General features: G+C 42.6%; 1 protein-coding gene across 1 annotated transcript; it reads left to right on the top strand.

Annotated features, from left to right (window-relative positions):
• The first annotated feature begins 1755 nt into the window (after positions 1 to 1755).
• On the top strand, positions 1756 to 7418 carry LOC135508445 (procathepsin L-like). The gene is made up of 8 exons (XM_064928632.1): positions 1756 to 1855; positions 2576 to 2718; positions 3225 to 3422; positions 3839 to 4036; positions 4734 to 4899; positions 5570 to 5678; positions 6197 to 6298; positions 7124 to 7418. The coding sequence occupies exons 1-7, from the start codon at positions 1756 to 1758 to the stop codon at positions 6294 to 6296; spliced, it is 1014 nt and encodes a 337-aa protein (XP_064784704.1). The 3' UTR covers positions 6297 to 6298; positions 7124 to 7418.
• Positions 7419 to 21971: the final 14553 nt, after the last annotated feature.

The raw sequence follows: 21971 nt of genomic DNA, 5'->3' as shown, positions 1-21971 counted from the left end.
AAGTCCACGATCATCTCCTTTATTCTGTTGACGTTGAGTGAAAGGTTGTTTTCCTGACACCCACACTCCAAGTGCCTTGCCCTCCTCCCTGTAGGCCGTCTCGTCGTTGTTGGTAATCAAGCCCACTACAGTTGTGTCATCTGCAAACTTGATAATTGAATTGGAGGCGTGCATGGCCACACAGTCATGGGTGAATAGGGAGTACAGGAGTGGGTTGAGCACACACCCTTGTGGGGCCCCAGTGTTGTGGATCAGCAAGGTGCAGATGTTGTTTCCTACCTTCACCCGTCAGAAAGTCCTGGACCCAGTTGCACAGGGCAGGGTTGAGACCCAGGGCCTCAAGTTTAATGACGAGTTTGGTGCGTACTATGGGGTTGAATGCTGAGCTGTAGTCAATGAACAGCATTCTTACATAGGCATTCCTCTTGTCCAGACGGGATAGGACAGTGTGCAGTGTGATGGCAATTGCATCGTCTGTGGACCTATTGGGGTGGTATGCAAACTGAAGTTGGTCTAGGGTGACAGGTAAGGTGGCAGTGATATGATCCTTGACTAGTCTCTCAAAGCACTTCATGATGACAGAAGTGAGTGCTATGGGACGATAGTCATCTAGTTCAGTTATCTTTGACTTATTGGGTACAGGGACAATGGTGGCCATCTTGAAGCAAGTGGGGACAGCAGACTGGGATAAGGAGAGATTGAATATGTCCGTAAACACTCCAGCCAGCTGGTCTGAGCTCTGAGGGCGCGGCTGGGGATGCCGTCTGGGCCTGCAGCCCTGCGAGGGTTAACACGTCCAAATGTCTTACTCACGTTAATGACGGAGAAGGAGAGGGGGAGTTTCTGCCTATGGGACGGTAGTAACAAAATGGAGTCATGGTTGTATTTGCCGAAGGTAGGGCGGGGGAGGGCCTTGCGGAAGATAGAGCAGCAAAGGGAATTGGTGCCTGTACGATACCTACAATCAATATGCTGATAGAATTTAGGTAGCCTTGTTCTCAAATTTGCTTTGTTAAAATCCCCAGCTACAATAAATGCAGCCTCAGGATATATTGTTTCCAGTTTGCATAGAGTCCATTCTGAGACAGAGGGGGGCTGTTTCCGTCTCTCAAGTTATATATCTGGTGAAATTCAGCCACTTGTGAATTGATGTAAAATTATGAAAACACAGAGAGTGACAAAAGATAAATTAGTATTATTATTTAAAAAAAATATTGGTCATTTATTTGCAGGAAGCTTGGCATCTAAGAATACACGGCACTGGATTGGTTGATTACAAATTCAATCTGTATGTCTTTTTTGCTCTGTCACAAAATACTGTAAAGACTAATGTAATTTTTCCATCTACAATAAAGAAGATCTAAATGACATGATGTTCTCTAAAACAAAGGCATGTTTGTCATGCAACTGTTCTAGTGTGATTTCCCACACCACCATTTTCTTCCTGTAAATTGACTGGTAAGCATTCTCTGGTCTGTCTCGCCCCCGTGTCTTTCCCTGCTGAAGTTTATGGCTTCGTGACAGGCACCTGACTGAACAATAACCACAGCAAGTACTTAAGCAGAGGACAGAGTGACAGTTACCCATCTCCAGCCAGTGGCTTCAAGACATCCTACACACACACACAGGTGAGTAGCCACAGACACAGACAGACACACACATGCTTCCTGTTTCAGAAACATCTGACGCTTACTGTAGCTCCCTGTATGATCTGTCTCCTGTTGTTCTTAGTAAATCTCTGTCTTTCTCCTCAGAATGAAGTTGTTGGTAGTTGTGGCTGCTGCTCTGGCAGTGGCGAGTGCCGCTAGCCTCTCATTGGAGGACTTGGAGTTCCATGCCTGGAAACTGAAGTTTGGTAAGAGAAGCATCTCTTTTCACGTCAGCTTGTTTCACTTTAGCTTCTTATCATTGACAACAATGGAGTGTGTGACTATATCCTTTTTTCTTCATGTTTCTTATCAATCTGAACCTCTGCTCTCTCGTTATCCTGTTTAATGGAGTCTGTGACTATCTCCTCTGTTCTTCATGTTTCTTATCAATCTGAACCTCTGCTCTGTTATCCTGTTTAATGGAGTCTGTGACTATCTCCTCTGTTCTTCATGTTTCTTATCAATCTGAACCTCTGCTCTGTTATCCTGTTTAATGGAGTCTGTGACTATCTCCTCTGTTCTTCATGTTTCTTATCAATCTGAACCTTTGCTCTCTCGTTATCCTGTTTAATGGAGTCTGTGACTATCTCCTCTGTTCTTCATGTTTCTTATCAATCTGAACCTCTGCTCTCTCGTTATCCTGTTTAATGTGATGTAGAGCAGGAGGACATCAACCTTTCTTTCATAAGAGCTGCATATTTTGTTATTATAATTGGTGATATTTAATAGAGGCACCTGTTAGTCCTGAATGTCTGGCTTTATTGTTTTCCATTGTTTCCTCACGGAGGGCCTTGAGATGAGTAGATTTAACATGGACTTATGTCAATAAAACATGGATTTACTGTATGTCAAAAATAGTCATGTTTAGAGTCAACTTATCTCAAGTCTGAATAAGGCCTTGAATGAACTGACTTTGACTCCTACAGGGAAGTCCTACAGCTCTCAGGCGGAGGAGGCTCAGCGTATGAGCTCCTGGATCTCTAACCGGAAGCTGGTAGTGGTTCACAACATGCTGGCTGACAATGGCATCAAGTCCTTCCGTCTGGGCATGACCTACTTCGCTGACATGGTACGGCCCAGAAACGTGTCACTGTAGACACTGATCACATATGTATGTGTCAATTTATGAAGGATACAATGATTAAATGAACAATGGAAGGATCTCTCTTTGTCTGTCCCATTTTCAGATTCACAGCATTCATAGAAAAATTCAGAAAACTGACACGATTAAACTGACAAATAAATTGACATGATTTTGATGAACTATGGACTTGTTAATATGTTGTGATCTGTGTCCTTTATCTGAAGTAAATAATTAAAAACAATAGAAGGATAGAACCCCCCCCCCCAAAAAAAAAGAAACAAGGGAAATAGTCATTGTGAAATCATTTAGTCCATTGATAATAAATAATTATTATGACGGATTGGATTTATATAGAGCCTTTCTACCAACTAAGGTTCTCAATGCGTTTTACAATAGTAAGTGGAAACCTTACCTCATCCACCACCAATGTATCTAATATCAATGATGTATAAATTAGTATGTGTATCTATTGTTGTGCCCCACTATCACAGGATAACGAGGAGTACAGACGCGTCATCTCCCAGGGCTGCCTGGGCTCCTTCAACGCCTCCAAGGCCCGCGGCGGCTCTACCTTCTTCCCAATGCTTGGAGAGAATGACCTGCCCACCACCGTGGACTGGAGGGACAAGGGCTACGTCACCCCCATCAAGGACCAGAAACAGTGTGGCTCCTGCTGGGCATTCAGTGCGGTAAGAGAGGGAGAGGGTGGGAAGGGGTTAAGAGAGTGAGTTAACTACAACGGATGGAATTAATGGAACGGAGTCAAACACATCAAACATATGGAAACCACATGTTGGACTCTGTTCCGTTTATTCCATTTCAGCCATTACATTGAGACCTCCTACAGCTCCTCCCACCAGCCTCCACTGTAGACTAATTCTAATTCTGTTCTAATACTTGTTCTCGTTCGTCTTGTGTGTGGTGAGAGAGAAACAATATCCACAGTCTGTAAATGTTTCCATTTTTGTATTTGGCTGTTTTCAAAACACTGTGGGTCGTGACCCTAAAACTTAGCAAAGGTACATCTATTAGAATGTGAGTGTCCTTAATTGTACATTTACATCTCCCTGCCATGTCTCTCTAACTCCCCATCTCCCTCCCTCAGACTGGATCTCTGGAAGGCCAGCACTATAAGAAGACCAATAAGCTGGTGTCCCTCAGTGAGCAGCAGCTGGTTGACTGCTCCGGTGATTTCGGCAACATGGGCTGCATGGGCGGTCTCATGGACCAGGCCTTTGAATACATCAAGTCCTTGGCCCCTGGAGGCGTTGATACTGAGGACTCCTACCCCTACCAGGCTGAGGTAAGTACTGAGCAGTGAGCAGTGGGAAGGCTTGTGTTCATTCGGGCCAAATGTGTAAAAACATTTCCCAATGGAAAACTAAAATTAGCGTTTCTTAATTAACTCATTAGGCCTTCCCTGTTTCAGTCCATTGTTAATGTCATCCTTCTCCCAATGTGGGGCACACAGCATAGTAGTAGGCCATGACAGGGGTTTTCAAACCTCTCCTCATGGACCCCCTGCTGTTCCATGTATTTGAACTTCCAGAACTAGCACACCTTATTGAGTTTGTTGACTAATTAGGTAAATCAGCTAATCAAGGGTAACGTCTGGGGGTCCCCGAGGAGAGGTTTGAAAACACTGGGCTATGACTCCTTTCTGACTCAAGGAAGTAGCACAACACTGCCATCTAGGGTATATATTTAGCGGTGCAATAGATTCTGACAAAAAGGAGCATTATTTTACAACGATGCATTTCGGTATGAATTTTTGGTTTTAAATTCGCTATGAGGTATGTGCTTGCACTTCTACTAGTTCATGCTATTTTTTTGCCAATTTGTAGATACACCTGTTTTAAGAATACATATTTTTATGCTCAGTCAAAATAATGCTGTGGAAACAACTAGCAACTAAGCCCTTATAAAACGTTTCTATAGAAACGCGTAAACAACTAGCAACTATGCTTCTGTAGGGTTTATTTAACGTCTTTCTTTGACAGGACAAGAAGTGCCGCTACAAGCCCGACAGTGTGGGTGCCACCTGCAGCGGGTTTGTTGATGTGACCAGTGGTGACGAGAGCGCACTGCAGCAGGCGGTGTCCACCGTGGGACCGGTGTCTGTGGCTATCGATGCTGCACACTCCTCCTTCCAGCTCTACGACTCAGGTGAGGTCTTTGTGGACACACGTCTCTCTAGAGGAATCGTGTTATGCATTTTAAGACACGGCTCACTCCAGTCTGGACCTACACTTGTCATCTTGGTCACACTTTAAACAAACTATAACATCTAACGCGCAATGACGCCTTCCTAAACCCTTGATAAGGCCCAGGTATATGCTTCACACATATTTTATAAGCAAATAGATCCTGACATCTGGTTCTTTACCAAATGTGGCATTAGCCTTATATGATTTATAGTGTGACATTTTCTTATGAATGGTTTGTGAAGCATCATTGAGACTGACTCCATAGCTGGTTGTTCATAACTGTGAACTGACTGTGACTTGCGGTTCTGGGCGGCAGGTAGCTTAGCGGTTAAAAGGTTGGGCCAGTAACCGAAAGGTTGCTGGTTAGAATCCCTGAGCTGACTACTTGAAAATATGTCAGTGTGCTCTTGAGCAAGGCACCCTAATTGCACCCGTAAGTCGCTCTGGGTAAGAGCTTCTGCTAAGTATATGCTTCCTTCTTTTGTACATTGAATGCAATATATTGACTTAGACGTCAACAACTGTGACCCCTTTCTTTTGCAAAAGCCTCACAATGTGACAAATATAAACTGATACCAGGCTGACATTGGGTGCATATTGATAATAATGGATTGTTTGTTTATTCCCAGGTGTCTATGATGAGCCAGAGTGCAGCAGTGATGATCTGGATCATGGTGTGCTGGCTGTTGGCTATGGCACTAGTGATGACGGCCAGGACTACTGGCTGGTGAAGAACAGGTAAACAACAACATATTGCATACTGTATCGAATAAAGCTAGGCCTATTGGATTGGTCAAGAGCAACTAGTACTCAGTACTGTCAGAGATGGGCTCTGGTATAACAGGACTGGGGGGATGGGGGGGGGGGGGGGTATTTTAGTTAGCATGGTTCCTGATGTACCCATAGCAAACTGTGATGCTAAAAACAGGTGGGGGAAGCAGTCCGACACACTAATATCAATGAACGATTTAATGCTATTGCTAAATGCTAAGTCAGTGGTTGCTTGATGAACGATGTTATGCTATCGCTAAATGCTAAGTCAGTGGTTGATCGATGAACAATGTTATGCTATTGCTAAATGCTAAGTCAGTGGTTGATCGATGAACGGTATTATGCTATTGCTAAATGCTAAGTCAGTGGTTGCTTGATGAATGATGTTATGCTATTGCTAAATGCTAAGTAAGTGGTTGCTTGATGAACGATGTTATGCTATTGCTAAATGCTAAATCAATGGTTGATCGATGTGTGTGTTCCAGCTGGGGCCTTGAATGGGGAGATAAAGGCTACATCATGATGTCCAGGAACAAGCACAACCAGTGTGGCATCGCCACCGCTTCCAGCTACCCCCTGGTCTAAGGGTGAGTCTGACGGCCATCAGTGTCTATCACAACTATATCTATACTTACATACTATCTCATTCGCTGCTATAGTATTAGTGTCTATCACAACTATATCTATACTCACATACTATCTCATTAGCTACCATAGTATTAGTGTCTATCACAAGTATATCTATACTCACATACTATTTCATTAGCTACTATAGTATTAGTGTCTATCACAACTATATCTATACTCACATACTATTTCATTAGCTACTATAGTATTAGTGTCTATCACAACTATATCTATACTCACATACTATTTCATTAGCTACTATAGTATTAGTGTCTAACTACACATCATTCACCTACTAGCAGTGTCTATCCCAAGCGCATATAATTGAAATGGTAACCATGAGGAATTGATGTTGAACCACAGCCTTACTGAGTATAATCCCAGACAGAAGGGCCTTTGTGTACTGAGTAAAGATTCATGTTGGATTGAAGCTGAGCTACTCGTAAACAACTCATACACTTATATAAATGAGTCCAAATTAAATCCAATCAAACTTTATTTATACAGCACATTTCAGACATGGAACACTGTTCTTTACACACACAAAGAAAACACTGAAAATAAAAGCTGAAATATTTACTAATCAAATGCAAAAAAAACGCGTCTCTTCTAAATATGTCCACAAGGCCAAAAGTTCAGTCCATTTGGCAATTCATCACATTTTCCCCAAAAACTGATCATAACAACTTAACCTTTGTAATTCACGGTGATTAATAGCTATAGTTCAGTACATTGGTCAGTCGGTTTCTGTTGATGGTCAATGTTTTTGTATTTCCCCTACACAGATCCAGGAGAGGATATCTGAAGCTTCCGGAAGGTGAAGATGACTTGACACAGACAAAACCAGAGCAATAATTTAAGCAAATTTTAGTTTTTGTAGCAATAACCAGAATTTTTAGATGTTGGGCATTATTTCTTTGGTAGTTGAGGGTCACACATTTCATTATACAGTAACACCCAGAAAATAGTCCTGTTCTAAGAATGTTATTCATGCGCAAAAAAAACACTAAAAATCATTCTGATTTTCAAATGTAAATAAATGTAAAAAATTAAGAAAATAAAAGTTTTACACCTGTGCAACTATTTGTGGTGGAGATTCAATATGTGTTTCAATGTGGGGTCATTAAGGACAAAGTACCTACTTAAAATGTGTTCCCTATTCTAAAGTATAGGCAAAGCATATTTTTACTTGCAGAAATATTCTCCAGATATTACCTCATTGGACAGAAAGGTGCACATCTTTTGATCTTATTTATGGATAAAATCCAATAAAAATCCCATGCTTTTATAATGATATACAGTACCAGTCAAAAGTTTGGAAAAACCCACTCATTCAAGGGTTTCTCTTTATTTTCACTATTTTCTACATTTTAGAATAATAGTGAAGACATCATAACTATGAAATAACACATATGGAATCATGTAGTAACCAAAAAAGTGTTAAACAAATATATTTTATATTTGAGATTCTTCAAAGTAGCCACCCTTTGCCTTGATGACAGTTTTGCACACTCTTGGCATTCTCACCACCAGCTTCATGAGGTAGTCACCTGGAATGCATTTCAATTAACAGGTGTACCTTGTTAAAAGTTAATTGGTGGATTTTTTTTCCTTCTTAATTAGTTTGAGAAAATCAGTTAAGTTGTGACAAGGTAGGGGTGGTATACAGAAGATAGCCCTATTTGGTAAAAGACCAAGTCCATATTATGGCAAGAACAGCTCAAATAAGCAAAGAGAGACAACAGTCCATCATTACTTTAAGACGTGAAGGTCAGTCAATCAATAAAATTTCAAGAACTTTGAAAGTTTCTTCAAGTGCCATCGCAAAAGCCATCAAGCGCTATGATGTAATTGAAGACCGCCACAGGAAAGGAAGACCCAGCGTTACTTACTGTACCTCTGCTGCAGAACCCCCCTCGTCCAGACAGAGAGGATGAAGCAGAGGTGGACATGGAGTTTGAGTAGTTCAAAGCTCAATTCAGTAATTCTGGTTCTACTCAGCAAAGTGAAATAGGTTAATTCATTCTTCCAATGACCACATGGAACAAATTACAAATTGCACCTTTCATTAGAATATAGGCTAACACAAAATCCTAATAGAGAGAACCTGTGCATTTGCAGACAAGACCTATGAGTCCCATCAGGAAGAAGCCAATCGCAAGCAGATCTGGCTAGCCAAGGGGAAGATGGTGATGGAACACAGCAAGAGGGCGGAGAAAGGCCTGGAGACATACACTATGGGGCTGAATTACTTATCTGACCTGATATGGTACCATCTTGGTCTGTCAAACTTGAGTAGTCAGAAAGAAAGGTCTAGCAGTGACTTTCAATATCTGGGTGTTTCATGGTAACTAATTGTGAGTCTCTTTTTCTTTGCTTCATGTTAAAGAATAGGGATGAGACACCTCTAGGATTTTTGACCTTCCCACATGGTGCTCCAATCAATAAAATTTATTTATTCAATCAAATGTATTTATAAAGCCATTCTTACATCAGCTGATATCACAAAGTGCTGTACAGAAACCCACCCTAAAACCCCAAACAGCAAGCAATGCAAGTGTAGAAATCTAGCCATTCACAGATATGGTATGTCTCATTTAATATATATATATATATATATATATTTCACCTTTATTTAACCAGGTAGGCTAGTTGAGAACAAGTTCTCATTTACAACTGTGACCTGGCCAAGATAAAGCAAAGCAGTTCGACACATACAACAACACAGAGTTACACATGGAATAAACAAAGCATACAGTCAATAATACAGTAGAACAAAAGAAAACAAAAAGTCTATATACAGTGAGTGCAAATGAGGTAAGTTAAGGAAATAAATAGGCCATCGTGGCAAAGTAATTACAATATAGCAATTAAACACTGGAATGGTAGATGTGCAGAAGATGAATGTGCAGGTAGAGATACTGGGGTGCAAAGGAGCAAAATAAATAAATAAATACCAGTATGGGGATGAGGTAGGTAGATGGGCTGTTTACAGATGGGCTAAGTACAGGTGCAGTGATCTGTAAACTGCTCTGACAGCTGGTGCTTAATGCTAGTGAGGAGATTTTTGCAATTCGTTCCAGGCATGGGCAGCAGAGAACTGGAAGGAAAGACGACCAAAGGAGGAATTGGCTTTGGGGGTGACCAGTGAGATATACCTGCTGGAGCGCGTGCTACGAGTGGGTGCTGCTATGGTGACCAGTGAGCTGAGATAAGGTGAGTGAGCTAATCAGTGAGCTGATCATACAGTCAGTAGGTTATGGTGAAATACTTTGTCTTGTGTTTCAATAGTACTGTTTTTCTGATCCCTAACAGCCTAAGAAGCCACTTCGTAAGCATCTCCGCCCCATGGCACGTCCTGCCCCTGACCCCAACCTGAGCACACAACTATCCCTACTCGACCCCTGAAGGAACCTTCTTTTGTTGCTGATGATTATGTTGACATTCTTGGTCCTGACCATAACCTTACCATGACCACCATGGCCCAATCTGTCACTTTCACATACTTCCTTTGAAGTGAGGTGATATTTCAACCTTAGTCCTAACCTTAGAGTATCTTGACCCCAGAGGTCAAGCATCAGAAATCACTCTCCACTGTGTATGTGTGTGTGTGTGTGTGTGTGTGTGTGTGTGTGTGTGTGTGTGTGTGTGTGTGTGTGTGTGTGTGTGTGTGTGTGTGTGTGTGTGTGTGTGTGTGTGTGTGTGTGTGTGTGGATGTGTGGATGTGTGGGTGGGTGTTGGGTGAGTGTGTTGGTTGGTTGGTTCTTCTACCCTTGAGGGGACCTAAAATCCCCAAAAAGTCCTCACAAGGATAGTAAAACAAGGACAATTTGCCCTTGTGGGAACATTTCCCGCATCCCCATGAGAACAAAGCCTATTTTAAGCTTAGGGGTTAGGTTTAAGGTTAGGGTTAGAATTAGGGTTAGAATTAGGTTAGGGTGAAGGTTAGGGTTACAGGTTAAGGTTAGGGTTAGGGTTAATTTTAAGGTTATGGTAAGGATAAGGGTTAGGGTTGGGGAAAATAGGATTTTTAATTGAAATACATTTTAGGTTGCCACGAATTCAGAAGAATGTAAAATGGCTGTCTGTTTTTCTGCCTGTCTGTGTATGGTTGTGCTTGCTCAAAGGCTAATTGTACACAAATTAATATGGGACTAAAGTTATACACAACACCAGCTATTCAGCCTTGTAGGACCACAGTACATTGCCTTCAGAAGGTATTCACACCCCTTGACTTAATCTACATGTTGTTGTGTTACAGCCTGAATTCAAAATGGATTTGTATTCTCTCACACATCTACACAAAATACCCCATAAAGACAAAATGAAAACATGTTTTTAGAAATCTTTGCAAGTTTAATGAAAATTTAATTCCGGCAAATCTCATTTTTATACAGTACCAGTCAAAAGTTTGGACACACCTACTCATTCAAGGGTTTTTCTTTATTTAGACTATTTTCTACATTGTAAAATAATAATGAAGACATCAAAACTATGAAATAACACATTCGGAATCATGTCGTAGCCAAAAAAGTGTTAACTTCTGAAGGTATAGGGGGCAGCATTTTCACTTTTGGATAAATATTGGCCCAATTTCAGCTTCCTGCTACTCATGCCAAGAATATAAGATATGCATATTATTAGTAGATTTGGATAGAAAACACTCTGAAGTTTCTAAAACTGTTTGAATCATGTGTGTGAGTATAACAGAACTTATGTAGAAGGCAAGACCCCGAGGCCTAACCGCTCAGATTTCTTTTTTGAGGTCTCTGTCTGTTCAGTGAGTTCTCATTGTGAAACAATATATTTTAGGCACTTGTTTTCAGTTCCTACCACTTCCACTGGATGTCACCAGTCTTTGGAATTTGGATGAGGTTATTCCTTTGTGCAATGAAGAAGTACGGCCATCTAGGAAATGGGTAACACTGTTGAGAGTTGTCATCCTGTATTGAACACAGATAGACCGTTCTTCAATTTGATCGATTATTAACGTTTAAAAATACCTAACGTTGTATTACAAAAGTAGTTTGAAATGTTTTGGCAAAGTTTACAGGCAACTTTTGAGATATTTTGTAGTGACGTTGCGCAATTTGGAAGCTGTTTTTTCCTGGATCAAATGCGCCAAATAAATGGACATTTTGGATATATATGGATGGAATTAATCGAACAAAAGGACCAATTGTGATGTTTATGGGCCATATCGGAGTGCCAACAAAAGAAGCTCATCAAAGGTAAGGCATGTTATATATTTTATTTCTGCGTTTTGTGTCGCGCCTGCAGGGTTGAAATATGGTACTCTCTTTGTTTACTGTTGTGCTATCATCAGATAATAGCTTCTTATGCTTTCACTACGAGTGTAGCTTTAATTTAGTATCTTACATGTGTGATTTAATGAAAGTTCGGTTTTTATATCATTTTATTTGAATTTGCCACGCTGCATTTCCCCTGGCTTTTGGCCAAGTGGGATGCAAGCGTCCCCTATACCATAAGAAGTTAATCAAATCAAAATATTTTTATTTGAGATTCAAAGTAGCCTGCCTTTCTTGAAGAAGTTATTCAGTCTATGACTTGAAAGTGGTTCGTTGCCACCCACCCTAACACAGGCTTCAATAGTGCTTCTCCTTAAGAAGGGGAAAGACCCCACTTCCTGTTCTTCATTTAGGCCCCGAAGTCTCCTTAATGTGGATGTAAAGGTGGTGGCGAAAGTGATAGCGAGGCATCTGGAATCTTACCAGGACTCATATCATAGGAACAAACCGGCTTTTGAAGGACCGATAATAATTTTTTAACATTCGTACGCTGTTTAACATTATTTATTATAAACAATTCTCCAACAATTCTCCAGGTGGGAATCTCCCTAGACGCAGAGAAGGCATTCGACAGAATTGAGTGGGAGTAGCTATTTGCTGTTCTTAAAAAAATGGATTTGGGGACAAATTTAGCTCATGGATCTCCCCAGGCCAGTGTCTGTACCAATGACACCCGTTCTGATTATTTTGCCATTGAACGTGGGACACGCCAAGGCTGCCCTCTGTCCCCTTTATTATTTGCTGTTGCCATTGAGCCCCTTTTCAGGAGCTTTGCGGGCATCCTGCTCTTTACAAGGTGTAACAAGGGAAGGAGTCGAACATAGAGTAAAAAATCATCTGCATGTAATGATAACATATGTAAATAAACCTGTAACCTGTTTACCTTCTCTGGTCTCCAGAAAAGTGAGTGCTTCCCACTCAATCCAGCAGTGCTACAGCTCCAGCAGACAGACTTGACCTTTCAGCTTAGCCACTCTGGTTTCATATACCTTGGAGTGAATGTAACTCATTCATTACATGTTCTTTTTTTCTGAGTGCCACAGTCAGGCAGAAAAAAATCTGAATATTCTATCATAAAGTGAGAACAATTACGTTCCCTGGCTGTAATATGGCTGCTACACAGAAATACTATTACTGTAAATTAATAGATGACATTCACGACTATAAACCGGTCTCCAATATAATTGCATAGCTTACACAGACCCAACACAGACCTTAAATGCATCTCCATGTGGAAAGATGTCCCAAGGTCTGTTTTGTCAACAAGCTCAATGTATTCCAAACACTGGCGCTAACCATTCTCTCGCCCCCGCTCCTTCTTCTTCTTTAGGATTTGGTTGGTGGATCGCATCCAACTTTCATGTGCATACACCGCCACCTACTGGTGAGTCTTGCCATTCATGGCCTACCTACATTCAATTCTTGATACGGTAATACAACATTCCAAAAAAGGACAATTACACTGCCAACTATTAGCCCTCAATAAAAAAAACCCACCCCATTCCACTATTTAACCCTATCTAATTCTACTCCAGGCCAACGGTCTGGAAGGGCAGAACACTACCACTCAACACCCCCTGCAAATCTTCTGCAGTAAAACCTCGCAATCCCAAGTACTTCTCTGCAGCTGCCACCACAACCTCTATTTTCTGTGACTTGCGTTCCATTTCTGCAGTACAGTTGTCCTTACTGAAGCACATATTCCCATCCCTCTCTATTGGTCTCTGCCTACTCACAGGAATCCTCATAGGATCCTTCACCCTGTACCCATCTTCCTCTAGCCCTCTCTTCACTGCTTCAGCATACGACACTTTCTGTTCTACTCTGACCCTAGCAACCTCATTCTGCCTTTCTCTCACCGCACACCTCAGCTCTCCAGCTCCATGATCACACACACAGCTTACATGCAACTTTCTCCACTGTTACTACACATTCCTTCATCTCTACACATTCCCTCCTGCACACTTCCCACATCTAGGAATCTCCCTCCTTCACACTGCTGCAACATAAACTTGATACCTAAAACACTGTAGTATTTTCGGGAACAAAAGCTCTCACGGGATAACTTGACCTTGTCTGCCAAAGCCTCTCCTCCATTTCCCCACGCTCTCCATCGGATCTGTGTCCCACCAAACGGCGGGCAACACAGACACCGGGAATATTCCATTTCAACTGATCCTCCACAACACTTAATGTCAAATCAAATCAAATGTATTTATATAGCCCTTCATAATTCAGCGGATATCTCAAAGTACTGTACAGAAACCCAGACTAAAACCCCAAACAGCAAGCAATGCAGGTGTAAAAGCACGGTGGCTAGGAAAAACTCCCTAGAAAGGCCAAAACCTAGGAAGAAACCTAGAGAGGAACCAGGCTATGAGGGGTGGCCAGTCCTCTTCTGGCTGTGCCGGGTGGAGATTATAACAGAACATGGCCAAGATGCCGCCAATGTCACTCCTTTCAATGGCGCCCTGCTCTGGAGAGTAAAGAAAGTCACATTTCTTGTCCCTAAATCCTTGATCCGGAGCGCCCGCTCCCTCTGGACTGAAGAAACACAATGAATCATCACTAATCCACTTCGAGGTGCTCTCACCAAGTCAACAGTCCCCAACCTCTTCTCCACCCAACCTGACACCACATATTGATCACCCAAAATGCAAGGATCTTCCCCACAAACCTTACTCCCACTGGGCCAGAATCATCCTTTTAATCCTCGGGACGAGGCTCGAACTCGACGGCCCTCACGGCAGGTACTTCATCCTCACTCTCGTCGGGTTCCATCTCTGAACTACTGGAGTACGTATCCCTCTTTTTTTAACTTTACGCCAACCTTACTCATCACACCGCTTCCCCCTCCACTCAGCTCCTTCGCGGTGGTCATCACTGCACCTGCTACCACATTTAATTCATCCTCACTCTCTTCACTTTCAATTTCCTTCTCTAGCTCTTCCAAAAATTCTGTTTGATCCTTCATTCCATATTCCATCAAAACATGTTCCACTTTGTCCTTTTTTCCTTATCCACCATCTTCTCCTTCATCAGATCTTCCAGAAGGTTTCTGCAACCCCCCACTCCATATTTATTTATAATATGTTCCACTTTCTTTCTCTTTTCCTTGTCCGCCATTGTCTTTCATGACCAGCACCCCCCCCCCCTGAATTTCTTTGCGAAATCGGATCAGCCTAACCGTTCTTCTTCTTCTTTGGGGATAACGGTGGTTGGCATCCAATATGGCGCATTACCGCCCCCAACTGGACTATATTATAAATCCATTATACTTTATGAAAAACACACCCTTCCAACTACACACCCTACACTCATTAAAAACCCACTACCCCATTCCAGTAATTTCACCCTATCTACTCCTGCACCATGCCATTGGCCTGGGAGGACTGGACACCACTCACTCAACACACCGTGGAACTCTTTTCAAGTCAAATCTCGTATGCCCAAATATTTCTCTGCAGCTACCACCAAATTCAAATGTAGTTTAGCCCCACCCTGCCTATTGTAAACCATTTCTCCATCCCATTCCTCTAGTTTAGCCCCACCCTGCCTATTGTAAACCATTTCTCCATCCCATTCCTCTAGTTTAACCCCACCCTGCCTATTGTAAACCATTTCTCCATCCCATTCCTCTAGTTTAGCCCCACCCTGCCTATTGTAAACCATTTCTCCATCCCATTCCTCTAGTTTAGCCCCACCCTGCCTATTGTAAACCATTTCTCCATCCCATTCCTCTAGTTAAGTCCCACGCTGCCTATTGTAAACCATTTCTCCATCCCATTCCTCTAGTTAAGCCCCACCCTGCCTATTGTAAACCATTTCTCCTTCCCATTCCTCCAGTTTAGCCCCACCCTGCCTATTGTAAACAATTTCTACATCCCATTGCTCTAGTTAAGCCCCACCCTACCTATTGAAACCTATTTCTCCATCCCATTCCTCTAGTTAAGCCCCACCCTGCCTATTGTAAACCATTTCTCCATCCAATTGCACTAGTTTAACCCCACTCTGCCTATTGTAAACCATTTTTCCATCCAATTTCTCTAGTTTAACCCACCCTGCCTATTGTAAACCATTTCTCCATCCCATTCCTCTAGTTTAACCCACCCTGCCTATTGTAAACCATTTCTCCATCCCATTCCTCTAGTTTAGCCCCACCCTGCCTATTGTAAACCATTTCTCCATCCCATTCCTCTAGTTTAGCCCCACCCTGCCTATTGTAAACCATTTCTCCATCCCATTCCTCCAGTTTGACCCCACCCTGCCTATTGTAAACCATTTCTCCATCCCATTCCTCTAGTTTAGCCCCACCCTGCCTATTGTAAACCATTTCTCCATCCCATTCCTCTAGTTTAGCCCCACCCTGCCTATTGTAAACCATTTCTCCATCCAATTCCTCTAGTTAAGCCCCACCCTGCCTATTGTAAACCATTTCTCCATCCCATTCCTCTAGTTTTCTCCATCCCATTCCTCTAGCCCCACCCTGCCTATTGTAAACCATTTCTCCATCCCATTCCTCCAGTTTAACCCACCCTGCCTATTGTAAACCATTTCTCCATCCCATTCCTCTAGTTAAGCCCCACCCTGCCTATTGTAAACCATTTCTCCATCCCATTCCTCTAGTTTAGCCCCACCCTGCCTATTGTAAACCATTTCTCCATCCCATTCCTCTAGTTTAGCCCCACCCTGCCTATTGTAAACCATTTCTCCATCCCATTCCTCTAGTTTAGCCCCACCCTGCCTATTGTAAACCATTTCTCCATCCCATTCCTCTAGTTTAGCCCCACCCTGCCTATTGTAAACCATTTCTCCATCCCATTCCTCTAGTTAAGCCCCACCCTGCCTATTGTAAACCATTTCTCCATCCCATTCCTCTAGTTTAACCCCACCCTGCCTATTGTAAACCATTTCTCCATCCCATTCCTCTAGTTAAGCCCCACCCTGCCTATTGTAAACCATTTCTCCATCCCATTCCTCTAGTTTAACCCACCCTGCCTATTGTAAACCATTTCTCCATCCCATTCCTCTAGTTTAGCCCCACCCTGCCTATTGTAAACCATTTCTCCATCCCATTCCTCCAGTTTGACCCCACCCTGCCTATTGTAAACCATTTCTCCATCCCATTCCTCTAGTTTAGCCCCACCCTGCCTATTGTAAACCATTTCTCCATCCCATTCCTCTAGTTTAGCCCCACCCTGCCTATTGTAAACCATTTCTCCATCCCATTCCTCTAGTTTAGCCCCACCCTGCCTATTGTAAACCATTTCTCCATCCCATTCCTCTAGTTTAGCCCCACCCTGCCTATTGTAAACCATTTCTCCATCCCATTCCTCTAGTTTAACCCCACCCTGCCTATTGTAAACCATTTCTCCATCCCATTCCTCTAGTTTGACCCCACCCTGCCTATTGTAAACCATTTCTCCATCCCATTCCTCTAGTTTAGCCCCACCCTGCCTATTGTAAACCATTTCTCCATCCCATTCCTCTAGTTTAACCCCACCCTGCCTATTGTAAACCATTTCTCCATCCCATTCCTCTAGTTTGCCCCACCCTGCCTATTGTAAACCATTTCTCCATCCCATTCCTCTAGTTTCGCCCCACCCTGCCTATTGTAAACCATTTCTCCATCCCATTCCTCTAGTTTAGCCCCACCCTGCCTATTGTAAACAATTTCTCCATCCCATTCCTCTAGTTAAGCCCCACCCTGCCTATTGTAAACCATTTCTCCATCCCATTCCTCTAGTTAAGCCCCACCCTGCCTATTGTAAACCATTTCTCCATCCCATTCCTCTAGTTTAGCCCCACCCTGCCTATTGTAAACCATTTTTCCATCCAATTTCTCTAGTTTAACCCACCCTGCCTATTGTAAACCATTTCTCCATCCCATTCCTCTAGTTTAACCCACCCTGCCTATTGTAAACCATTTCTCCATCCCATTCCTCTAGTTTAGCCCCACCCTGCCTATTGTAAACCATTTCTCCATCCCATTCCTCCAGTTTAACCCCACCCTGCCTATTGTAAACCATTTCTCCATCCCATTCCTCTAGTTTAGCCCCACCCTGCCTATTGTAAACCATTTCTCCATCCCATTCCTCTAGTTAAGCCCCACCCTGCCTATTGTAAACCATTTCTCCATCCAATTCCTCTAGTTAAGCCCCACCCTGCCTATTGTAAACCATTTCTCCATCCCATTCCTCTAGTTTAACCCACCCTGCCTATTGTAAACCATTTCTCCATCCCATTCCTCTAGTTTAGCCCCACCCTGCCTATTGTAAACCATTTCTCCATCCCATTCCTCCAGTTTAACCCACCCTGCCTATTGTAAACCATTTCTCCATCCCATTCCTCTAGTTAAGCCCCACCCTGCCTATTGTAAACCATTTCTCCATCCAATTGCACTAGTTTAACCCCACTCTGCCTATTGTAAACCATTTTTCCATCCAATTTCTCTAGTTTAACCCACCCTGCCTATTGTAAACCATTTCTCCATCCCATTCCTCTAGTTAAGCCCCACCCTGCCTATTGTAAACCATTTCTCCATCCCATTCCTCTAGTTTAACCCACCCTGCCTATTGTAAACCATTTCTCCATCCCATTCCTCTAGTTTAGCCCCACCCTGCCTATTGTAAACCATTTCTCCATCCCATTCCTCCAGTTTAACCCACCCTGCCTATTGTAAACCATTTCTCCATCCCATTCCTCTAGTTTAGCCCCACCCTTAAACCATTTCTCCATCCCATTCCTCTAGTTTAGCCCCACCCTGCCTATTGTAAACCATTTCTCCATCCCATTCCACTAGTTTAGCCCCACCCTGCCTATTGTAAACCATTTCTCCATCCCATTCCTCTAGTTAAGTCCCACGCTGCCTATTGTAAACCATTTCTCCATCCCATTCCTCTAGTTAAGCCCCACCCTGCCTATTGTAAACCATTTCTCCATCCCATTCCTCCAGTTTAGCCCCACCCTGCCTATTGTAAACAATTTCTACATCCCATTGCTCTAGTTAAGCCCCACCCTGCCTATTGAAAACTATTTCTCCATCCCATTCCTCTAGTTAAGCCCCACCCTGCCTATTGTAAACCATTTCTCTATCCAATTGCACTAGTTTAACCCCACTCTGCCTATTGTAAACCATTTTTCCATCCAATTTCTCTAGTTTAACCCACCCTGCCTATTGTAAACCATTTCTCCATCCCATTCCTCTAGTTAAGCCCCACCCTGCCTATTGTAAACCATTTCTCCATCCCATTCCTCTAGTTTAACCCACCCTGCCTATTGTAAACCATTTCTCCATCCCATTCCTCTAGTTTAGCCCCACCCTGCCTATTGTAAACCATTTCTCCATCCCATTCCTCCAGTTTAACCCACCCTGCCTATTGTAAACCATTTCTCCATCCCATTCCTCTAGTTAAGCCCCACCCTGCCTATTGTAAACCATTTCTCCATCCCATTCCTCTAGTTTAGCCCACCCTGCCTATTGTAAACCATTTCTCCATCCCATTCCTCTAGTTTAGCCCCACCCTGCCTATTGTAAACCATTTCTCCATCCCATTCCTCTAGTTTAGCCCCACCCTGCCTATTGTAAACCATTTCTCCATCCCATTCCTCTAGTTAAGCCCCACCCTGCCTATTGTAAACCATTTCTCCATCCCATTCCTCTAGTTAAGCCCCACCCTGCCTATTGTAAACCATTTCTCCATCCCATTCCTCTAGTTAAGCCCCACCCTGCCTATTGTAAACCATTTCTCCATCCCATTCCTCTAGTTTAACCCCACCCTGCCTATTGTAAACCATTTCTCCATCCCATTCCTCTAGTTTAACCCCACCCTGCCTATTGTAAACCATTTCTCCATCCCATTCCTCTAGTTTGACCCCACCCTGCCTATTGTAAACCATTTCTCCATCCCATTCCTCTAGTTTAGCCCCACCCTGCCTATTGTAAACCATTTCTCCATCCCATTCTTCTAGTTTAGCCCCATCCTGCCTATTGTAAACCATTTCTCCATCCCATTCCTCTAGTTTAGCCCCACCCTGCCTATTGTAAACCATTTCTCCATCCCATTCCTCTAGTTAAGCCCCACCCTGCCTATTGTAAACCATTTCTCCATCCCATTCCTCTAGTGTAGCCCCACCCTGCCTATTGTAAACCATTTCTCCATCCCATTCCTCTAGTTTAGCCCCACCCTGCCTATTGTAAACAATTTCTCCATCCCATTCCTCTAGTTAAGCCCCACCCTGCCTATTGTAAACCATTTCTCCATCCCATTCCTCTAGTTAAGCCCCACCCTGCCTATTGTAAACCATTTCTCCATCCCATTCCTCTAGTTTAGCCCCACCCTGCCTATTGTAAACCATTTCTCCATCCCATTCCTCTAGTTAAGCCCCACCCTGCCTATTGTAAACCATTTCTCCATCCCATTCCTCTAGTTTAGCCCCACCCTGCCTATTGTAAACCATTTCTCCATCCCATTCCTCTAGTTTAGCCCCACCCTGCCTATTGTAAACCATTTCTCCATCCCATTCCTCTAGTTTAGTCCCACCCTGCCTATTGTAAACCATTTCTCCATCCCATTCCTCTAGTTAAGCCCCACCCTGCCTATTGTAAACCATTTCTCCATCCCATTCCTCTAGTTAAGCCCCACCCTGCCTATTGTAAACCATTTCTCCATCCCATTCCTCTAGTTAAGCCCCACCCTGCCTATTGTAAACCATTTCTCCATCCCATTCCTCTAGTTTAGCCCCACCCTGCCTATTGTAAACCATTTCTCCATCCCATTCCTCTAGTTTAGTCCCACCCTGCCTATTGTAAACCATTTCTCCATCCCATTCCTCTAGTTAAGCCCCACCCTGCCTATTGTAAACCATTTCTCCATCCCATTCCTCTAGTTAAGCCCCACCCTGCCTATTGTAAACCATTTCTCCATCCCATTCCTCTAGTTTAGCCCCACCCTGCCTATTGTAAACCATTTCTCCATCCCATTCCTCTAGTTAAGCCCCACCCTGCCTATTGTAAACCATTTCTCCATCCCATTCCTCTAGTTTAACCCCACCCTGCCTATTGTAAACCATTTCTCCATCCCATCTGTGACTATAAATTATGTAATGAGATGAATTAGATTAAACAGACTGAATAGTCACGTACCAATGAGATGAATTAGATTAAACAGACTGAATAGTCACGTACCAATGAGATGAATTAGATTAAACAAACTGAACAGTCACGTACCAATGAGATGAATTAGATTAAACAGACAGAACAGTCACGTACCAATGAGATGAATTAGATTAAACAGACTGAATAGTCACGTACCAATGAGATGAATTAGATTAAACAGACAATAGAACAATGTCAAACTGAATAGTCACGTACCAATGAGATGAATTAGATTAAACAGACTGAATAGTCACGTACCAATGAGATGAATTAGATTAAACAGACTGAATAGTCACGTACCAATGAGATGAATTAGATTAAACAGACTGAATAGTCACGTACCAATGAGATGAATTAGATTAAACAAACTGAACAGTCACGTACCAATGAGATGAATTAGTTGCCAATTTGCCATTCAGCCTAATCTAGCCTTGGTATGGAATAACAGATATCTGACAAAATACCTCAGTCTTAGGAAATCATTAGGGAAAGAAGTCACACTTTCAGTTGGCAATAGTCTTTATCAGACTTGCTGTAATGCAGAGATACAGAATGTATAAAAACACACATTACATCTTCATTGTGCCTTAATTGAAAATGAAACCATTCTATATTCCTTTATTCACCCTTTTAGTAAGGACATAGCAATACCGGTATTAGGTTTCTGATTAGGGTGACAAAATCCTACAAAACCGATAAAAAAATCTATATGATCCAATCGGATAACTTTTGATTTCCAATAGAACAATAGGATTCCAATAGGATTGATGGAGATGACACATCATGAGAACCAGATGATCCAAATCATTTAGATAGCCTAGTAAACATTACACTCCTCTGGTATGTTCTATTGCGAACTGTCTGCGAGTCGTTGTTTCCCTGTTTACTCCTCAAAGATATTTTATGAAATCAAAGACTCAATTAACTGCAATTACAAGCGCTCGTTGAAAGAAGGGCTCGTATCGTCATATATGGTGGCAACGGATCGAGTTACGGTATCTCACCACGCGGGCATTACGCTCCAAAGCATTACAGAGAATACATACTTTTATAGAAGGGTTATTTTCTTAGAAAGCCATGTGTATTAAGCCATAGCCGTTCTATATGATATATATCTATGGTTCTGCTTCAGGAAGTGGGCAGTACCATTTTCTAGCTTTCATTTTG

The sequence above is a fragment of the Oncorhynchus masou genome, chromosome 21 (assembly GCF_036934945.1).
Source record: "Oncorhynchus masou masou isolate Uvic2021 chromosome 21, UVic_Omas_1.1, whole genome shotgun sequence".
Lineage (NCBI taxonomy): Eukaryota > Metazoa > Chordata > Actinopteri > Salmoniformes > Salmonidae > Oncorhynchus > Oncorhynchus masou.
The sequence above is the reverse complement of the archived record's forward strand: the minus strand, read 5'-3'. Positions and strand labels throughout refer to the sequence as shown.